Below are 17,667 nucleotides of genomic sequence, written 5' to 3' on the forward strand. Positions count from 1 at the left end.
TGTGCTTGGTTAGACCCTACTCTGAAGTAGGAGCTAATTTAGTTCCCGCAAAAGGCATTCCTAGAATTAAATTAATTCCCAGTTCCTGTTGTTCGAACACGTCAAAAAGTGGGTACATCCACCATTGGTTCTAAGAACTATGAAAAGGTTCCGCCAGTGCAAAAGCCCCTAAATACAGTCACAATCAGAAGTTATGTGGAGCAGGACTTTGAACCAATGAGATTTCACTGTGGGTGGAGCCAGTTCACATAAATTCAACTCACATTTGTATAGCACTTTTCAAAGCAGCTTTACAGAAAATGCATGTTTCTACATTACAATTTAGAGTAATCTGTTATCAGAGCTACCATGCACAACTCCACAGAAACCAAGTTTTTAACCTTATAAATATGCAAACAAGAACTGTAATGCAGGGCAAATCTGAACCAACTAATTAAGCTCTCCAGAACTGCTTGGTAAATCACATGCAGGTGTGCTGAAGCAGTTGAAAATAAACTTTGCAGGACAGTGGGTGTCAAGGAGATCCAGGGTTTACAAATGTGCAGTGTTAAATACTAAAGTTAAGAATGACTCTGGGTTAACAATATTAAAAAGTCACCTTCTGTTATGCCACTAGGTAGACTGACAAACCACTACTTTTTGTCACCCTCTCAATTTACACTAACTATAAAATTAGGATAAAATTAATACGACTTTGATTAGGAGAACAACATATAAAAAAAGCTATTCCACAAAGCAGCAGGTGTCAAGTTTGACTGCCATGAAAGCTTCTCCATAGACATTCAATTATATCATAATTTCATAAACTCCATCAGTCAGTCCTCCAACATTACTCACAGACTCACGTCTACGACAGTAATTGCCACCTTCAATGGACAAATGTAATTAACACCGGCCATGCTAATTATTCTGAGAAACAATCCCACCTCAACAGCTCACCCACAGCAGTAGTTACACTTGTTCATTAGTCGAAAGCATTACACCAGAGAAAGAGAAAGATTGTGATCACCCAAGTTGGGTCATTTGGATTCGCCGATGGGAGGAGGGTGAGAAAAAAGGGATAAAAAAAAACACAGATATAAACCGAAATAGAGCTTGCATGAAAAGACGATGCTGTAAACGACCCTTGTGGGTGAAAAGAGAAAAGGCGACCCTAAAGAAAATGGAAAATGGCACGTTGGTGTGCCATCTGCTCAACACCACAGGAGGGATGGTGAGGGGGTGAACAAGAGATTGGGAAATTTGGAAATAAAGGAAAAAATGGATGGATATATGTTGAAGTTGATTTGAATGAACAGTTAAATGATGTCTATCTGTCAATTACATCAGTAAAACAAGCCATCTGCACTCGGTGTCTGACTTTCCATTGTTTCAGGTAAAAGTGATGCTAAGCTAAAGCTACAGTAGCAACACTAAAGCCACTCAGGTGAAAAGTAAACACATGGCCACATCTAACAGATGCTGTTTACGGAGACAGCTAGCGAGTTCATGCATTTATCATGTGAATCATCTGATGACACCAAGGCAGAGGAGTTGAATCTAATTTTATCTTCATTTTATATTTTTTTTATAATAAAAAAAAAACAACTATGGTTGATGTTTCTAAATGTGTTCATGTTTTAATTGTGTTAATGTGTTATTTTTTATTTATTTTTCACATGACAAGTTTTTTCCTGCCTTCAAAGACTTACTTAAATCAAGCAAAGATCATTATAGTGTTTGGATCAGAATGAGACTCAGTGACACTGAATTTCATGAATGAACAAAGTAAAAAATTAAGCGACGAGGTGTTGGATGAGGATCTACACACTGACAATCATAGATCTGCTGTCCATGTAGCTACATTTACATGGACACTTTTTGATTAAATCGGAATTAAATCATTCTGATCGATGAAACCGAACATAGTATTTACATGAATGCTAAATAAAAGTGATCATGTTAATGTGTGCATTTATGTCACAAGCTTCAAATTGCATTTGATCTTTTGACGTGCTCACACTGCACATATATACAGAGTTTCCCAGTAATGGCACATACTAACCATCTTCCTACCATTGCTTCTTTTCTTTGTTTTAAAAAGCAGACTTTATATATATCTATTTATTTCAGGTCCTAATTATGGAGATGACGAGCACATGAAGCTTTGTGCCACATTAAGCAGTAAAAATGCCCCTTCCCGCACCCAAAACAAGGCATCTGTTGATGAGAGTCCAAAGCAAGGACTGCTGGAATGACAATGTCCTGAAGCACTTCACAGATGATGAGTGGAAGAAGAATTTTAGACTGACACAACAATCATTTATGACACCATATTCAACAACAACAGCTCGTTCCGTGCGTCATACATCATTACGCCATTTCTACATCACTGCACATGCACAGAACTTTCCAGTTTCGGTTTTCAATCCGATCAAGTGTTAATGTCCAATCAAACTGATTAGAAAAGGTGTAAACCACCACTTACAATCCGAATGAAATTTCAATAGGATTTGGCCAATTTATTCCGATTGGCATGGTTACATGTGACTTTTTTTATTCCGACTATGCTACCAGTCCGATTAGAAGCAAATTATTAGGGTCCGCGTAAACGCAGCTTGTGAAACTCCTAATATTAATTCCAAATGATGTTAACGTTTTTCTATTAAAACAAACAAAAACAAAAAAAAAAACTTAACATGCATTATTTTTTTTTAATCGCAAAACAATATAGTAAAGATTCATGAATTTACAGATTGTCACTGAGAAGTTTTGCTTGCAGATTTAGTCGCAGCAAAAGGTGACTAAAATCAGTGAATGAATCTTTTTGGTGAACGGAAGCAAAAGATTAGAGTCACTGGTACAGTATCACCACCCCTAACAAATACAACAGCTAAAGCATGATTACTATGCAAGAAGAAGTGAAGTACACTATCTGCCCTAAAGAAAAAAAGTCTCAGATGAGAAGGAGAGCACTCAATTTATCAGAGGGCATTCAGGTTTCCCTACATTGGAAAACCGAGCAAGAAAAACGAATATAAGAGGTGTGCGTATTAAACAAAACATAGAAAGTGAGCAACACAAAAAGGGTGCAATGTATTCTGCAGCCTCTTTCACTCTCTCTCTGACTCTATGCTTCGCTCTCCCACACAAGTTGATCCACAATCTGACTCTGCGCTGAATTTTAATCACAACCTCTCCTACACAGTGGCCCGATCATATATACAAACCGAATCTCCACACCACACTAACCACCTGCCTTAAAAACTACAGGAGATGCTGTACTGCAGTGCTCAACACTGATCCAATCCACTAACGTTAATCTGCACACTTCCAAGCACGAATCTGTATGCATTGCATGCTGTGATGGGGCCGGCTCAAGTGCACACTACAGGCGGGAGTGATCAGAGGTGCAACGGAGAGGTCGATTCCTCAGCAATGCAGGGAGGGAGACAAACAACCTAACTGTCAGCAGCACAAGGAGTGGCCGACTACACTTCTGTACCATCTCTCTCTGGATTTATATGGAATCTATTGACACAGAAAATGCTGGGAATGATATTGACAATCTCCAGGCTACTGACAGCTTCGCTCAATGTGGAAATCTGTTCAGGGACCCTCCAACACTGTATTTTAAGATATCAATAACATCAGCGATCAGGGATCGCCAAAAATGAATGTAATCCCAAACCAACAGGGTTGTGCACCATTCCCAAATGAATTTAGATTACTTTTTAAGTTGAAGTTCAGTCAAATTTGAATGCAAGAAAGTAATATGAATAATGTTTAACTACAAAAGCAAGACATACTTTGAATGTCTATTAGACAAAGCTTAGATAGAAGTTCCTGGAAGTTCCAATAATATTCACAGGCATAGTCCAATGTGTTTCAATATCAAAAAAAGTTTATGACAGATTTAGCATGCTAATTAAATTCCAGGATCCCATGACATTAGCCTGTCACTCTGCCAAAGACCCATCAGCACAACTCTGTCCAGATAAGAGTCTGTAGGCTTATGTAATGTTCAGGCTCAATGGCACAGCCAGCTGCCTGTCCGATGGCCTGGAAACAGTCCTATTGTGACAGACTGTTGCACTCAATTTCAGTTTTGTAAGACAGACAGGGTGCAAACTGGAGAAATACCCTCTGAAAGGTGCTTTCTTAGTTCTGCACCAACATCGCTAGTGTAATCTACAGTAAACGCTGCTAAAACTACTAGTGTATGATGTAAAACAGTGTGTACAAACATTCATATGCATGTGTAGTTCAAATCTTCATCCAGTGTCAGTGAATATTACAGTGCACACAGCAGTTTCCCTATACTTTCTTTTAAAGGATAGTTCAATCAAATCCAGTCATCATTTACACACTCATGTTGTTCCAAACCTGTATGACTGCCTTTTATCTGTATGACATTTTATGACTTGATATTTTCATTCTCAAATCGATTCTGAGCTTAGTTTTAACAGCAGATGGCGCTCTAGGCTGGTTTTTAACTGGCCACAAAGAAGAGTACTGGACAGCGATCATGCGTTCAGCCGAGTCATATTCATCCTGCTCATAATGCTTCTATGACGCGAGATTAATATTAACACAGCCCAATGCGAACACCCTTGTAATTCGCTTCAACATATTTTAACTTTATGAATGATTATTTTAGGTTTAAGTGGCGTGTGTAAAGACAGGCACACACCAAGCCGACTCCGACGAACTAGTGGCAACGAAAGCAGACAGCGGGGTTGGCTCACGTCGGCAGCGTCTGGGTCCAAAGTTGCCCTGACACACCAAACCGACGGCCAAGTAGCACATCCGTTCTGCGCCTGCATAAGATGAAATGTCTTTCCGTACCAGCAGGTGGCAGTAGCTGAACAGCCAATCAGAATTATCAGACGGACCGACGGACCCCGATGCTGATTCAACATTTCGAATTGGCCGAAAAAAAAATCAGACGAGGATCAACTTCAGCCGATGGTGCGGAACACACTTACGAACTATGCCGACGAACTAGTGGCGATGAAAGCGGACTGCGGGGTTGGCTCATGTCGGCAGCGTCTGTGTCCAAAGTTGCCCTGACACACCAAACCGACGCTAAACAGCCGACGGCCAAGCAGCACGTCAGTTCTGCGTCTGCGTGAGATGAAATGCCTTTCCAAAACAGCAGGCGGCAATAGCTGAACAGCCAATCAGAATGATCAGATGGCCCGACGGACCGACGAGCTCCAATGCCGATTCAACATTTCGAATCGGCCGAAAAAAGGCCGACGAGGACCAACTTCAGCCGACAGTGCGGAACACACTGAGAAAACTTAGTCGGCCGACGAAGAAAAACTGCCCGACGGCCGACTGTCGGCTTGGTGTGTTCCTGCCTAAAGGAACTGGAAGCAAGCAGAGTACGAGTGTTTCTAAAGCACGTAGTGCCATCTGCTGCTGTTAAAAACTAAGCTCAGAATCAATTCGGGAGATAATTGTGATACACCGGAAAATATCAGAATTGGTCCAGATTCTTTGTATCGCAAATTGAGAAACCATGTATTGTCCCAGTTCTCATACAACAAAAGTAAATGGGGTCCAAAAGACTCACTGTAAGAAAGAAAAAAAAAAAAAAAAAAAAAGGAAAAAGTTGGACAGGTTTGGAATGACATGAGGGTGTGTCATATTTAGTAATATTGACTACACTGACAGATGAGAACAAAACTTGAATTGAATTAAGCTGGACAAATGATGCCACTATTGTATTCTGTAGAGCTGCATTAAAAGAGAATAAAATTTGTTTCATAATTAATGAATTTTGCAAAAACAAGACTGTTATTGTACCGAATTGCACCAACAATGAACTGACTCAAGCTCAATAATAACACTTTTGTCTTCTGTAGAGCTGGTTATAGCTGAATTATACTCATTTCATAATTTATTAACTTCACAGTTTGAACTGAATTGACTTGAGCTGAACAATGACACTATTGTCTTTCATTTGAATTGGTCTCATATTTGATGAAGTTTGAATCATTGATTCTGTTATTTTCTTGTTTAGTACTGTGAAGCTGCTTTGAAACAATCTGTATTATATAAAGCGCTATATAAATAAAGGTGACTTGACAATGACAGAATTTTAAAATTTGAGTGAACTATTCCTTTAAATTATATTGATTACTATAAACAGCAGTCTTTTTACAGTAGTTAACACTCACACAACCAACATCTTAAACGGTTTTTGCATGCAAACACACACTCTCTTGATTGACAGTTTTCCAAACAGCCAGCATGGAGGCTGTGGAGACTGTACTCTACAGTAGATCCTCAGCTATGCAGTAAAAGAGCCCTCGGGCCTGTACTTACTGTTTCTGCAGAGAGCTTCCCAAACTGGTAGCAGCACCGTCTCTTTCTCGTTCCCTATCTCGGTCCCTTTCTCTCTCCGTGGAATTGGGTCCAGCTGACAGGCTTTGGCCGAGCCTTGTGTGCGTGTTGGCATTGACACGGCGATCCCGTGGTGGCACGGGTGGCGGTGGAGGTGGGGGCGCCGGAGCCGGGATGGGTATTGGGATGGGCCCGCTGTTGTGGCTCAGATTGGCGTAAATGGCGGTGGAGGTTGCAGCGTGGGACGTCGGTGGCTGGACAGGGTGGATGGGAGGTGGAGGTGGGGGTGGGCAGGGCTGTCTGTCCAGCCTCAGGTCTTTGTTTTCCTGGCTGAGTCGGTCCAGCTGCACTTCCAGTTCCTCGATGCGCCGCCGTTGAGTTTCCAGAAGCTTCTGTTGGCTCTCAATGATGTTATTGAGCTCCAGCAGGTACTCCACTGCCCGGTTAGGGCTCTCTGGGCTGCCCTGGCCAGCATCCATGTTGATGGACACCTGCACGACAGTCACCTTTTGCTGGGACAAGCTTCTGGGATCACCCTGTAGGAGGAAGCTCTCCCCCCCACGTGGAGTGGGTGGGGGGGGGAGATGGAAATGTGTTGGAGTTAGAGTTGGGTGAACAGGGTAAAAAAGTCAGTGGTTTTAATCTGAGATTCCCTCAAAGTTAGATTCAGCTTCCGATGTCAAAATACTGGAAAGTGATGAGGGAATTCCATTTTGGGAATTTGTATTCACATGTAAAGGATGATGATGATGATGATGATGATAATGAGAGGGTTTGCTCACTTGTTCACAATGGGTGTGAGCATGTGTTTGTGTAAGTGTGCATTGCTATTCTTCTGTCAAGTGTGCCATTTTTCCACTGCCACCAAGAAATCATGAAATTGAGATCAAAGCCGGTTTGTGAAAATGAATTTCATCAGTCATTCAGCTAGATTTACTCTAAATAGGTAAAATGAAAAAAGAAAGAAAAAAAAAACTAATTCGGCAGTCACAGAACATTCTCAGCATTTCAAGTCCAAGGTAAGGATGCATCCCAAAAAGCCAAGTCAGCAAATATCCATTAAACAGGAAGGAAAGCAGATTTCCTTTTCGTCCATTTCTCTGGTGCACATCCTCTTCCGTTTCTCTTTGAAATGTGGAGTTGAAGCACTGCAGCTGTTTTCTGGCTGTATATTCATGACTCATATTCCAGACTGAAGTGTTTGGGAGACATTTTCGTCAGGAGTCATTCTATTCCAGAGGCGATCGAGATGGAAAGGTGTAGAGAAGGAGCGAGAGAGAGAAAGAGAAAGAGAGAGAGAGGGACTAAAGTTCTTCTGATAAATCCACTGCAATACTAAATTGGCTTCTGGGAGGTGTGCGCATGTCTTTCAGAACAACCCAATTCCCCCTTCTCTCTTCTTTGCACCCTAATTACAATAGCAAGATCTCTTCATTCAAGCCATTAATATTGCTTATCATTATACATTTTAAGTCATCACCTGGATTTCCCACGCATGATGTATTTCAACTCATTGCAAAGTCCGTTCAACACATTTGATTATTTCATAACACATACTGTGCCTCTCTACACCTATATTCCATTATATGAACCCAAATCTCTCTTCAGTGTAAAATAATCACATCTATCATCAATGTTTCATGCACGCGTTTGTCGTTTACTCACGAGCGGTTTCACACTTATTGCCCAGACAGTCCTTGAAGACAATCGAGCGTCTCCAACGCGTACAGCTGCGCGATAACGAGGCGATATGTAGAATACGTCCCAAAACATCAAAGTCGTTTAAATCTCCAAATTCGACGTTCCAACTCAAGAAATCTGTGATTTTTACGAGTTAAAACCGAGCAGATGTTTATTGATTTTTTTTGTCGCTGATAGTCGCAACGCGTTCCTCCCAAACAACTGAAACAAAACCGAGAAGAAATACAATCCTTGCAGCAGGATGTCCACTGCCTGTCGAGTTTTATGTTGCTTTGTATAATCAGCGCAAAGGCGCTCAGGTCCCGAAACAGCTGAGACGCGCAATACAGCGTCCGCGTGCTCGTCCACACAGTGTCAAGCCAATGCGCGCGATATCATTAAATAACACCCATGCTGATGGAGCACAGCTGTCACTAACATTTTAAGACAATTTATAGAGACTGCGTTGGATGACAACTAATTAAATACCAAAAACGGTTGTGTATCCCAGTATGTGACATAATGTCAAGCCTTATTGATGCCACCGACTAAAGATATTCGCTAATGAATGAACTGCTCACATGTTGAACAGACGTGCATTCCCTCCTGATGCTGCCTGGATAGCCCTGCACCTGCCGCCCCTCGCCGCCATTCGGTTTCACCGCAGTGTCCACATGTGTCTCGAACGCTAGTTTTGCAGCATGTCGATGATGCTCAACGCCTCTCGCCGTGGGAACGGGTGATTCAGGGGTTAAATTCATTTGAGTGAGTCAGAGAGAATATATTTTTCTTTTCAATCGAGGCTCTGACGTTGGTCCGAGCGTGTAGCGCTAGAGGAACATGCCGGGGAAACTGTGTCCCCGTGGTCGGCCATTTTGGAACGCGGTAACATTCAGTTCGACTGAGAGTGGCTCCTTGCGCTGAGCCAAAATGAGTGCAGTTTCTCGCGCGCGCTCTCGCTTTCCCTCTCTCTCCTATACACCTCACTACTCAAACCGAAGGCTGTGTGGTGCAGAAAAAGCAAGAATGGATTTACACATTGGGGCAATGTTTTTCATTCAGTGCAGCCCAAATTTAAATTTCACACAGCAACAGGTTGCCTATAGCCTACGACATGAATATAAAACCAGGCTTTGCCCGGCTAATGCGATCTTAAAATGATGACAGTGCCCAATATGAATATTTTATTTGAGGTTTTAATTTCTACTGCAGCAAAAACCGCGAACAAGTAGCTTTTGCCTTTTACAGCAGTTTTAGGACGTTTCATGTGCTGAATCACTCTCATGCTCTCACTCCTTTCAGCACCCACATTAAACCATCCATTTTTTTCTTACTTCCACCCACACGTCCTGCCCTCTCTTTCTCTCTCTCCGTGCCTTAGTCACAGCTGAACTGTGTGTGAGTGAAAGGGATGTGCTAAGCACATGCAGGAAAAGGACAGACCACTAGTATGTTGTGGTTTACTTCATCATTAGAGCTTAATTTATCTATTTAACAGCAGTGTGATGCCACATTCAGGGTAGAATTATCTGTATGGACAGTTTTTTAATAGAATCTACCAATACGATGCAGCACACCAAGCTTGTGCTAGCTGTGTTATACAACCTAGAGAATCTCAATCAGCTCCCTAGTTCAATAGTCAGTGTACTATCAAGGGAAGCAGTCATTTCAAGAACTGGTTTATTGTCCAAGCCATTCCAGTGATAAATTCCCACAATGCAAAACTAGTGTGAATCACCTATGATGCTCAAAAATGCTACAGCTTACATGGTTTTGCTGGTCCAGGATGAACCTTTAGCCATCCATGCCATTCTGCGTCAATGGCTCATCAGCTCACTCCATATGCCCTCTTCTTAAAGTTCATGGAAAATGTGTTTGCGCGTGAGAGTCTGCGCTCTACATGGGCGAATTGGGCACGCTTTGCTCATATAGAGCATACTGATATCAACTGTGTTTATGTAAGAGGTGCATGCGGAGGAGAAAAGAGTTGCAGAGGGAAAAAAAAAATTGAGGGATGGAGAGAAATCCATTTAATTTCTTACTCTCCCACACAGAAACCTTAATTATTCAGCTGCATAATTCTCTGTGCATTTTGATGCATTTTCATTGTTCGTTCTATCTATCTATCTATCTATCTATCTATCTATCTATCTATCTATCTATCTATCTATCTATCTATCTATCTATCTATCTATCTATCTATCTATCTATCTATATCAGTCCATCTGTCATCCATCTCTTTCTCTTTGTTCATCCATCCATCCATCCATCCATCCATCCATCCATCCATCCATCCATCCATCGTCTCTCTCTCAATCCATCCAATCTCTGTCTGTACGGTCTCCCTCTTCTTCATTATTCCATTCCCTTATATCTTTCGTTCCTGTTTTTCATCTCTCTTGTGCTCTTTTATGTCTCTGACACCAGTCAGAAAGAGAAAGCTGGAGAACATTGTGAAGATCTGAGCTTCAAAACTACTGTCATGTTTTCAGCCCTCCCCATCTCTTCCTCTCTCTCCCCACAGGGCAACCGCAGCGTTTGTTCTTTCACACTGAGCTTTCCATTCCCTCTTAAATGCTTTAGGAACATTTCCTATTCTTTAACTATTCATTCACAAGAAGCAGCGCGTTATATAAGGAGCTTCATCAACATGTCACATCAGTTTTACAGTTGATCTGATATTTGCTCCGCAGACTTTACAGAGCTGTGGTGGCTTCATGTGGTCTGGTTCAAGTGTTGTCTCGTTCTGACAGTGACATTAGTGCTTAGATAGCAGTGGCCGTGCTCCATTAAACAAAGGGCAGGAGGGACGATTGGACACAGACCAACAGTTGGTTTGTAAAATTAAGTAAGTCACATTCGGACACGCTGTAGTGTCTGCCAAAACTATAAATGTAAATTTTATTTTCTATGCTTAAAGAACAGAAGTCGGTCATTAAAATATATGGATGAAAAGAGATGAGAGGATGAGTGTGTTTTCTTCAGGGCTAATGGCATCTCAAGCAACAAACCTAAGCTGTGAACAGGGAAAAATATCCATTTTACACTGTCCTTCAAAATGAAACTGGCCACCGGTTGAAGACCTACTGTATAATAAAGTGTTACTGAAAAAATGTTTTGTCAGAATGCACAGAACATAATAAGCCATTAACAGTATAGGCAAAACCACTTTTTAGATCCAGACAGTGCTGATATCCACCTTCCTCAATACCTGACAAAAACATAGCATACTATCATCATATCTTATCAAACTCCCTTTACCTGGAAACAGTGTATATAAAATGGAAATAGGACATGAATTTACATTGGACTACAACAATCCTCATTTCTTAAGTCCACCACCTGCCAGTGACACACATACAATATCCAGGCCAACTACATAATGCGCAACATATCAGAGATGCTGTAATGTACAGCCCTTGTGCACACGCCTCGCACTTATCGCAGATTACGCTTCATATGCGAGTGACACAAACCCTCCTCGTCCCATCTGAAGCAGCCTGTAGCTTGCTGATTAAAAAGGTCAACATGACATTTCCCTGGTGCTCAACATCCAGCCCCCTTCTGCTTCCCTGAGCAGCACACATTCACGCCCCAGCAACGTGTCTGTTTCTCAGGCGTAGGTTACGTGCGCTCTCAGACTAAAAATAAAGATATTGTGATCTCTCAGATACATATTATTAACTCTTAGTCAGCTGAGAGATGTTTAAATCAGAAGATAGAAACGTCTACTGGTAAAAGATTTGCAAATTCTCTATGTGATCTGCGTTTTGAGCCCAATATGCTGGGGCAAAATAGAGGGAGGGAGGATGAGGCACAGAGACCCTGTTCACCCTCCCGTTTCAGAGTTAACATGGTGTAGGGCAAATAGTGTATAATTAGTGAGAGCAATTAGAATAGAGAGAGAGAGGGTGAGAGGAGCCTTACTGTTATTCCCACAGGCCTGCTTGCTGCTATAAAATATAAAAAGTGTAATAATCATAGTTCGAAATGTATTTTGATTAATGCTAGTGTGTGTGTGTGGAGGGGAGGGGGGGGGGGGGTCCATTACATTGAGTAATGTTCATAAGTGTGAAGTACTGAAACTTTAATCTAGATATTGTGAATTAATCAACAGCAGCTTTGTTCTAAAAGCTGAGGTACCTAGACATTTAGCATGTTAGGACATTAGCAGATAATTTCATAAAATAATACATTTTTCATTCAGTGATAAGAAAATTTTAGTATGCACTGCAAGATAAAAGAAAACAGAAATGCAGATTATAAAAATATATTTTACTTAAATGGGGTGGTTGATAATGATTTCACTTTTTTTTTTCTTTTTTTTTTTTACTTTAGTTAGAGTATAATGTTTACGGAAGAGGATTAGGGCCAAGAAATAATAAAAAAAAATAAAACCATCTCAAGATTAAGGTTGTTAAATTTCGAGAAAAAACTCGTTAAATTTCGAGAAAAAAGTAGAGATAAAGTGTTGAGAATAAACTCGTTAAATTACGAGAAAAAACTCGATAAATTTCGAGAAAAAAGTCAAGATAAAATGTTGAGAATTAAGTTAATAATTAATCAATAATAATCGTAATTTTACGACTTTTTTCTCATAATTTAACGAAATTTTTCTCATAATTTAAGGAATTTGTTCTCGTAATTTAACGACTTTCTTCTCAACATTTTATCGACTTTTTTTCTCGTAATTTAACGAGTTTATTCTCAACATTTTATCTCGACTTTTTTCTTGAAATTTAATTAGTTTTTTTTCGTAATTTAACGAGTTTATTCTCAACATTTTATCTCGACCTTTTTCTCGAAATTTAATGATTTTTTTCTCTTAATTTAATGAGTTTATTCTCAACATTTTATCTCGACGTTTTTCTCGAAATTTAACTATTTTTTTCTCTTCATTTAACGAGTTTATTCTCAACATTTTATCTCGACCTTTTTCTCAAAATTTAACGAATTTTTTCTCTTAATTTAACGAGTTTATTCTCAACATTTTATCTCGACCTTTTTCTCGAAATTTAACGATTTTTTCTCTTAATTTAACGAGTTTATTCTCAACATTTTATCTCAACCTTTTTCTCGAAATTTAACGATTTTTTTCTCTTAATTTAATGAGTTTATTCTCAACATTTTATCTCGACCTTTTTCTCGAAATGTAACGATTTTTTTCTCTTAATTTAATGAGTTTATTCTCAACATTTTATCTCGACCTTTTTCTCGAAATTTAACTATTTTTTTCTCTTCATTTAACGAGTTTATTCTCAACATTTTATCTCATACCTTTTTCTCAAAATTTAACGAATTTTTTCTCTTAATTTAACGAGTTTATTCTCAACATTTTATCTCGACCTTTTTCTCGAAATTTAACGATTTTTTCTCTTAATTTAACGAGTTTATTCTCAACATTTTATCTCAACCTTTTTCTCGAAATGTAACGATTTTTTTCTCTTAATTTAATGAGTTTATTCTCAACATTTTATCTCGACCTTTTTCTCGAAATGTAACGATTTTTTTCTCTTAATTTAATGAGTTTATTCTCAACATTTTATCTCGACCTTTTTCTCGAAATTTAACGATTTTTTTTCTCTTAATTTAATGAGTTTATTCTCAACATTTTATCTCGACCTTTTTCTCGAAATTTAACGATTTTTTTCTCTTAATTTAATGAGTTTATTCTCAACATTTTATCTCGACCTTTTTCTCGAAATTTAACGATTTTTTTCCTCTTAATTTAATGAGTTTATTCTCAACATTTTCTCTCGACATTTTTCTCGAAATTTAGCGATTTTTTTCTCTTAATTTAACGAGTTTATTCTCAACATTTTATCTCGACTTTTTTCTCGAAATTTAATGATTTTTTTCTCTTAATTTAATGAGTTTATTCTCAACATTTTATCTCGACGTTTTTCTCGAAATTTAACGTTTTTCCTCTTAATTTAATGATTTTATTCTCAACATTTTATCTCGACATTTTTCTCGAAATTTAGCGATTTTTTTCTCTTAATTTAACGAGTTTATTCTCAACATTTTATCTCGACCTTTTTCTCTTAATTTAACGATTTTTTTCTCTTAATTTAACGAGTTTATTCTCAACATTTTATCTCAACTTTTTTCTTGAAATTTAACGAGTTTTTTTTCATAATTTAACGAGTTTATTCTCAACATTTTATCTCGACCTTTTTCTCGAAATTTAATGATTTTTTTCTCTTAATTTAATGAGTTTATTCTCAACATTTTATCTCGACGTTTTTCTCGAAATTTAACGATTTTTTTCTCTTAATTTAACGAGTTTATTCTCAACATTTTATCTCGACGTTTTTCTCGAAATTTAACAATTTTTTTCTCTTAATTTAATGAGTTTATTCTCAACATTTTATCTCGACCTTTTTCTCGAAATTTAACGATTTTTTTCTCTTAATTTAATGAGTTTATTCTCAACATTTTATCTCGACCTTTTTCTCGAAATTTAACGTTTTTTTTTCTCTTAATTTAACGAGTTTATTCTCAACATTTTATCTCGACCTTTTTCTCGAAATTTTACGTTTTTTTCTCTTAATTTAACGAGTTTATTCTCAACATTTTATCTCGACTTTTTTCTCGAAATTTAATGATTTTTTTCTCTTAATTTAATGATTTTATTCTCAACATTTTATCTCGACTTTTTTCTCGAAATTGAATGATTTTTTTTTCTCTTCATTTAACGAGTTTATTCTTAACATTTTATCTCGACCTTTTTCGCGAAATTTAACTTTTTTTTTCTCTTAATTTAACGAGTTTATTCTCAACATTTTATCTCAACTTTTTTCTCGAAATTTAATGATTTTTTTTCCTCTTAATTTAACGAGTTTATTCTCAACATTTTATCGACCTTTTTCTCGAAATTTTACGATTTTTTCTCTTAATTTAATGAGTTTATTCTCAACATTTTATCTCAACTTTTTTCTCGAAATTTAACGACATTTCTCATAATTTAACGAATTTTTTCTCGTAACTTTTTTCTCATAATTTAATGACTTAATTCTCAACATTTTATCTAGACTTTTTTCTCGAAATGTAACAAGTTTTTTTCTCGTAATTTAACGAGTTTATTCTCAACATTTTATTTCGACTTTTTTCTCGAAATTTAACAACTTTAATCTCGAGATGGTTTTATTTTTTTTTATTATTGCTTGGTCCTAATCCTCTTCCATAAATGTTGGACACACACAAAAATGGCATGTTTCTGCTCACACCCAAATCGGGGCAAATTTGACAAGTTATAATAAATGATCTGTGGGGTTTTTTGAGCTGAAACTTCACAGACACATTCTGGAGACACCAGAGACTTATATTACATCTTATAAAAGGGGCATTATAGGTCCCCTTTAAAATCATTGATAAAATGGTTCAATAATGCTTGAAAAAGTTGTCTCCGCTCAAGTAAAAATAAGATACCTCATGATGGGCATAGAGATTACGTCACTTCCAGCTTGGATCCATCCTCTTAGGAAGATTTCAGATGACCTAACACCTGTGAAGAGATGATGGCAACCCTTGCCAGGGGAAGATTTCAGATGACGCAAACTATGAATCAACATGCACCACTGCCAAATTTTCTGTTCTCTGCTTTAATGAGATCATTGTTTCTAGTTAAATGAATACATGATGTTCCTAACTGCATGATTTGTATTATCTTAGAATTGTACATTTTTGACATATGGAGATTATTTGGACACAGTCACCTCTGATAACAAATTACTCTAAATTGTAATGTAGACATGCATTTTCTGTAAAGCTGCTTTGGAACGATATGTTATACAATAGCGCTATACAAATAAATGTGAATTGAAAAGTTTTTGTGCTTATATGTTGTTAGCTTAGCAACATGTGCTAAACTGTGGGCTAGTTGAGAGCTGTGCTCTTTATGCAAGTAGCACTATTTGTGACTTAAAAGTTGGTGTTTGTGAGCATCATAACAGAAATCATAGTTTCATTTCTGTTACGATGCGATGCAATTTTGGGGTCGTTCACACAGAACACGTTTTTGCATTCCACTGTGCTGCTTTTACATAGATTTTCGATGTAAACATGGTAGATGGACATGTTTGACTGTTGTGCTTTTATCTTTTTGCAGCATTTTGCACATGACACTTCTAAAAACAGCTCTTTCAACTCTTATTCCACTGTCCTAAATCTTGTGTTTTTAAAGCTGCTGTCCGTAACTTTTTTTGGTTTAAAAAAAAAAAAAAAAAAAAAATCAGTTTGAGCAATTACATAACCAGCCAGTGTTCAAAACTACCTTAGCCCAATTCACAATGGTAAGCTTGTAATAATGTTTTATAATTCAGGTGGTACTGGTGGGTTTCCATTGGAAATTCGATCATGCCACCGTTTGTCTTTGCTTCATTACTTCACATCGGTTTACATGAAGAAGGAGTCCCAGCTAGTAGACTACATGGCATGTGAGGACGCTGCAGGTGGCGGATCATTTATACAGCCTTTTCTCATAGCATCTGGAATAATTAAACTCATTATTGATGGCAGATTGTAATCCAGAAAGGTCCAAATGAAAACTGTATATTGCATCAGTGAAAACTGGAGATTCACCCGTAGTTAAAAGCAAAAGATTTCAGACTGCGGAGTGGCTACAGAAATTGAAATCTACAGGTAATGCTAATACACAGTCACACAATGCTGATGTTGTTAACATTAACAATTTGAGAACAAAGTATAACAATAATAAAAATTTGCATGGTTTGACGTGATCCGAGCTAAGGGATCGTTAGATTTATTGGCAGCACGATTTATTGTAATGCTTTTTTTTCCACAGTTGGTCAGAACAACAGTGGCAGACATGTTACTTGTTCAGATGACATTTTCCAGTGACAATTCTTATTTTGGTTATACTTCTAAGATAGCAAACATTAGATTTATCCATGCTGAGGAGCCATGCCGATGCACAACCCATGTAAAGATGATAATTCCAGAAATAACTGCAATTGCAGTTTTCAAACAGAGATGGCGACAAAGAGGCAAAAATTACAGACTGCAGCTTTAAACACTTTAAACACATTTACATGAAATGTATATTGTAAAAAAAATCCTTCTGGGCTGTACTTTTTTGCATTCCCCTTTGCTGCTTTTCCATTGTTTTTAAGTAAACTTGAGATAAACAGATGGGTTTCACCTTTGCATGTGTATCTTACATCTTTTGCAGAGTCTCGAGCATAATATGGTGCTAAAAGAAATTCAACTGTTAAGAAATGCTTCTAGACCATATGTTTTTTTCATTACACTGCCCTGAATCTAGCATTTTTAAATGTTAAAAAAATGAATTTAGAAAATGAATTTACACAGATCCCTTTTTTTGCATTTCACTGCAATGCTTTTACTTTTTTTTTTCCTGTGTGAACATGCGATAGATGGATGTCTTTGATTGTTGTGCTCACATTTCATGCATGGCAGCTTTCTAAAAAGTGGCACTCAAGTTAAAATGTTACATAAAAAAAAAAACCCTCTATAACTTTTTTTTTTTTTCCATTCCACTGCTTATGTCTCACATTAAAAAAAACAAAACAAAAAAAACATTGTGTGTGAACGGCCCCTTAGAATGTAGCCAACTACATAAACAGTGAGGCAGCTTGAGATTGAGAGATCAGTTTGATATTTTCCTCTGCA

The 17,667-nt window shown here is 37.8% G+C and overlaps 1 protein-coding gene across 4 annotated transcripts in view; it reads right to left on the reverse strand.

Moving 5' to 3' along the window:
- LOC125279609 (IQ motif and SEC7 domain-containing protein 2) overlaps positions 1 to 9,035 on the reverse strand; it is a 95,259-nt gene extending 86,224 nt beyond the window's left edge. The window contains exon 1 of one of the 4 annotated variants that reach the window (XM_048209479.1): positions 6,316 to 9,035. In XM_048209479.1, the coding sequence (XP_048065436.1) occupies positions 6,316 to 6,812 (497 nt within the window). In that variant the 5' untranslated portion in view covers positions 6,813 to 9,035. The remainder of the gene's footprint in view (positions 1 to 6,315) is intronic. The other 3 variants (XM_048209481.1, XM_048209480.1, XM_048209484.1) reach the window with 3 other exon arrangements.
- Positions 9,036 to 17,667: the final 8,632 nt, after the last annotated feature.

This window comes from Megalobrama amblycephala, linkage group LG12 (assembly GCF_018812025.1).
Source record: "Megalobrama amblycephala isolate DHTTF-2021 linkage group LG12, ASM1881202v1, whole genome shotgun sequence".
NCBI classification, from domain to species: domain Eukaryota; kingdom Metazoa; phylum Chordata; class Actinopteri; order Cypriniformes; family Xenocyprididae; genus Megalobrama; species Megalobrama amblycephala.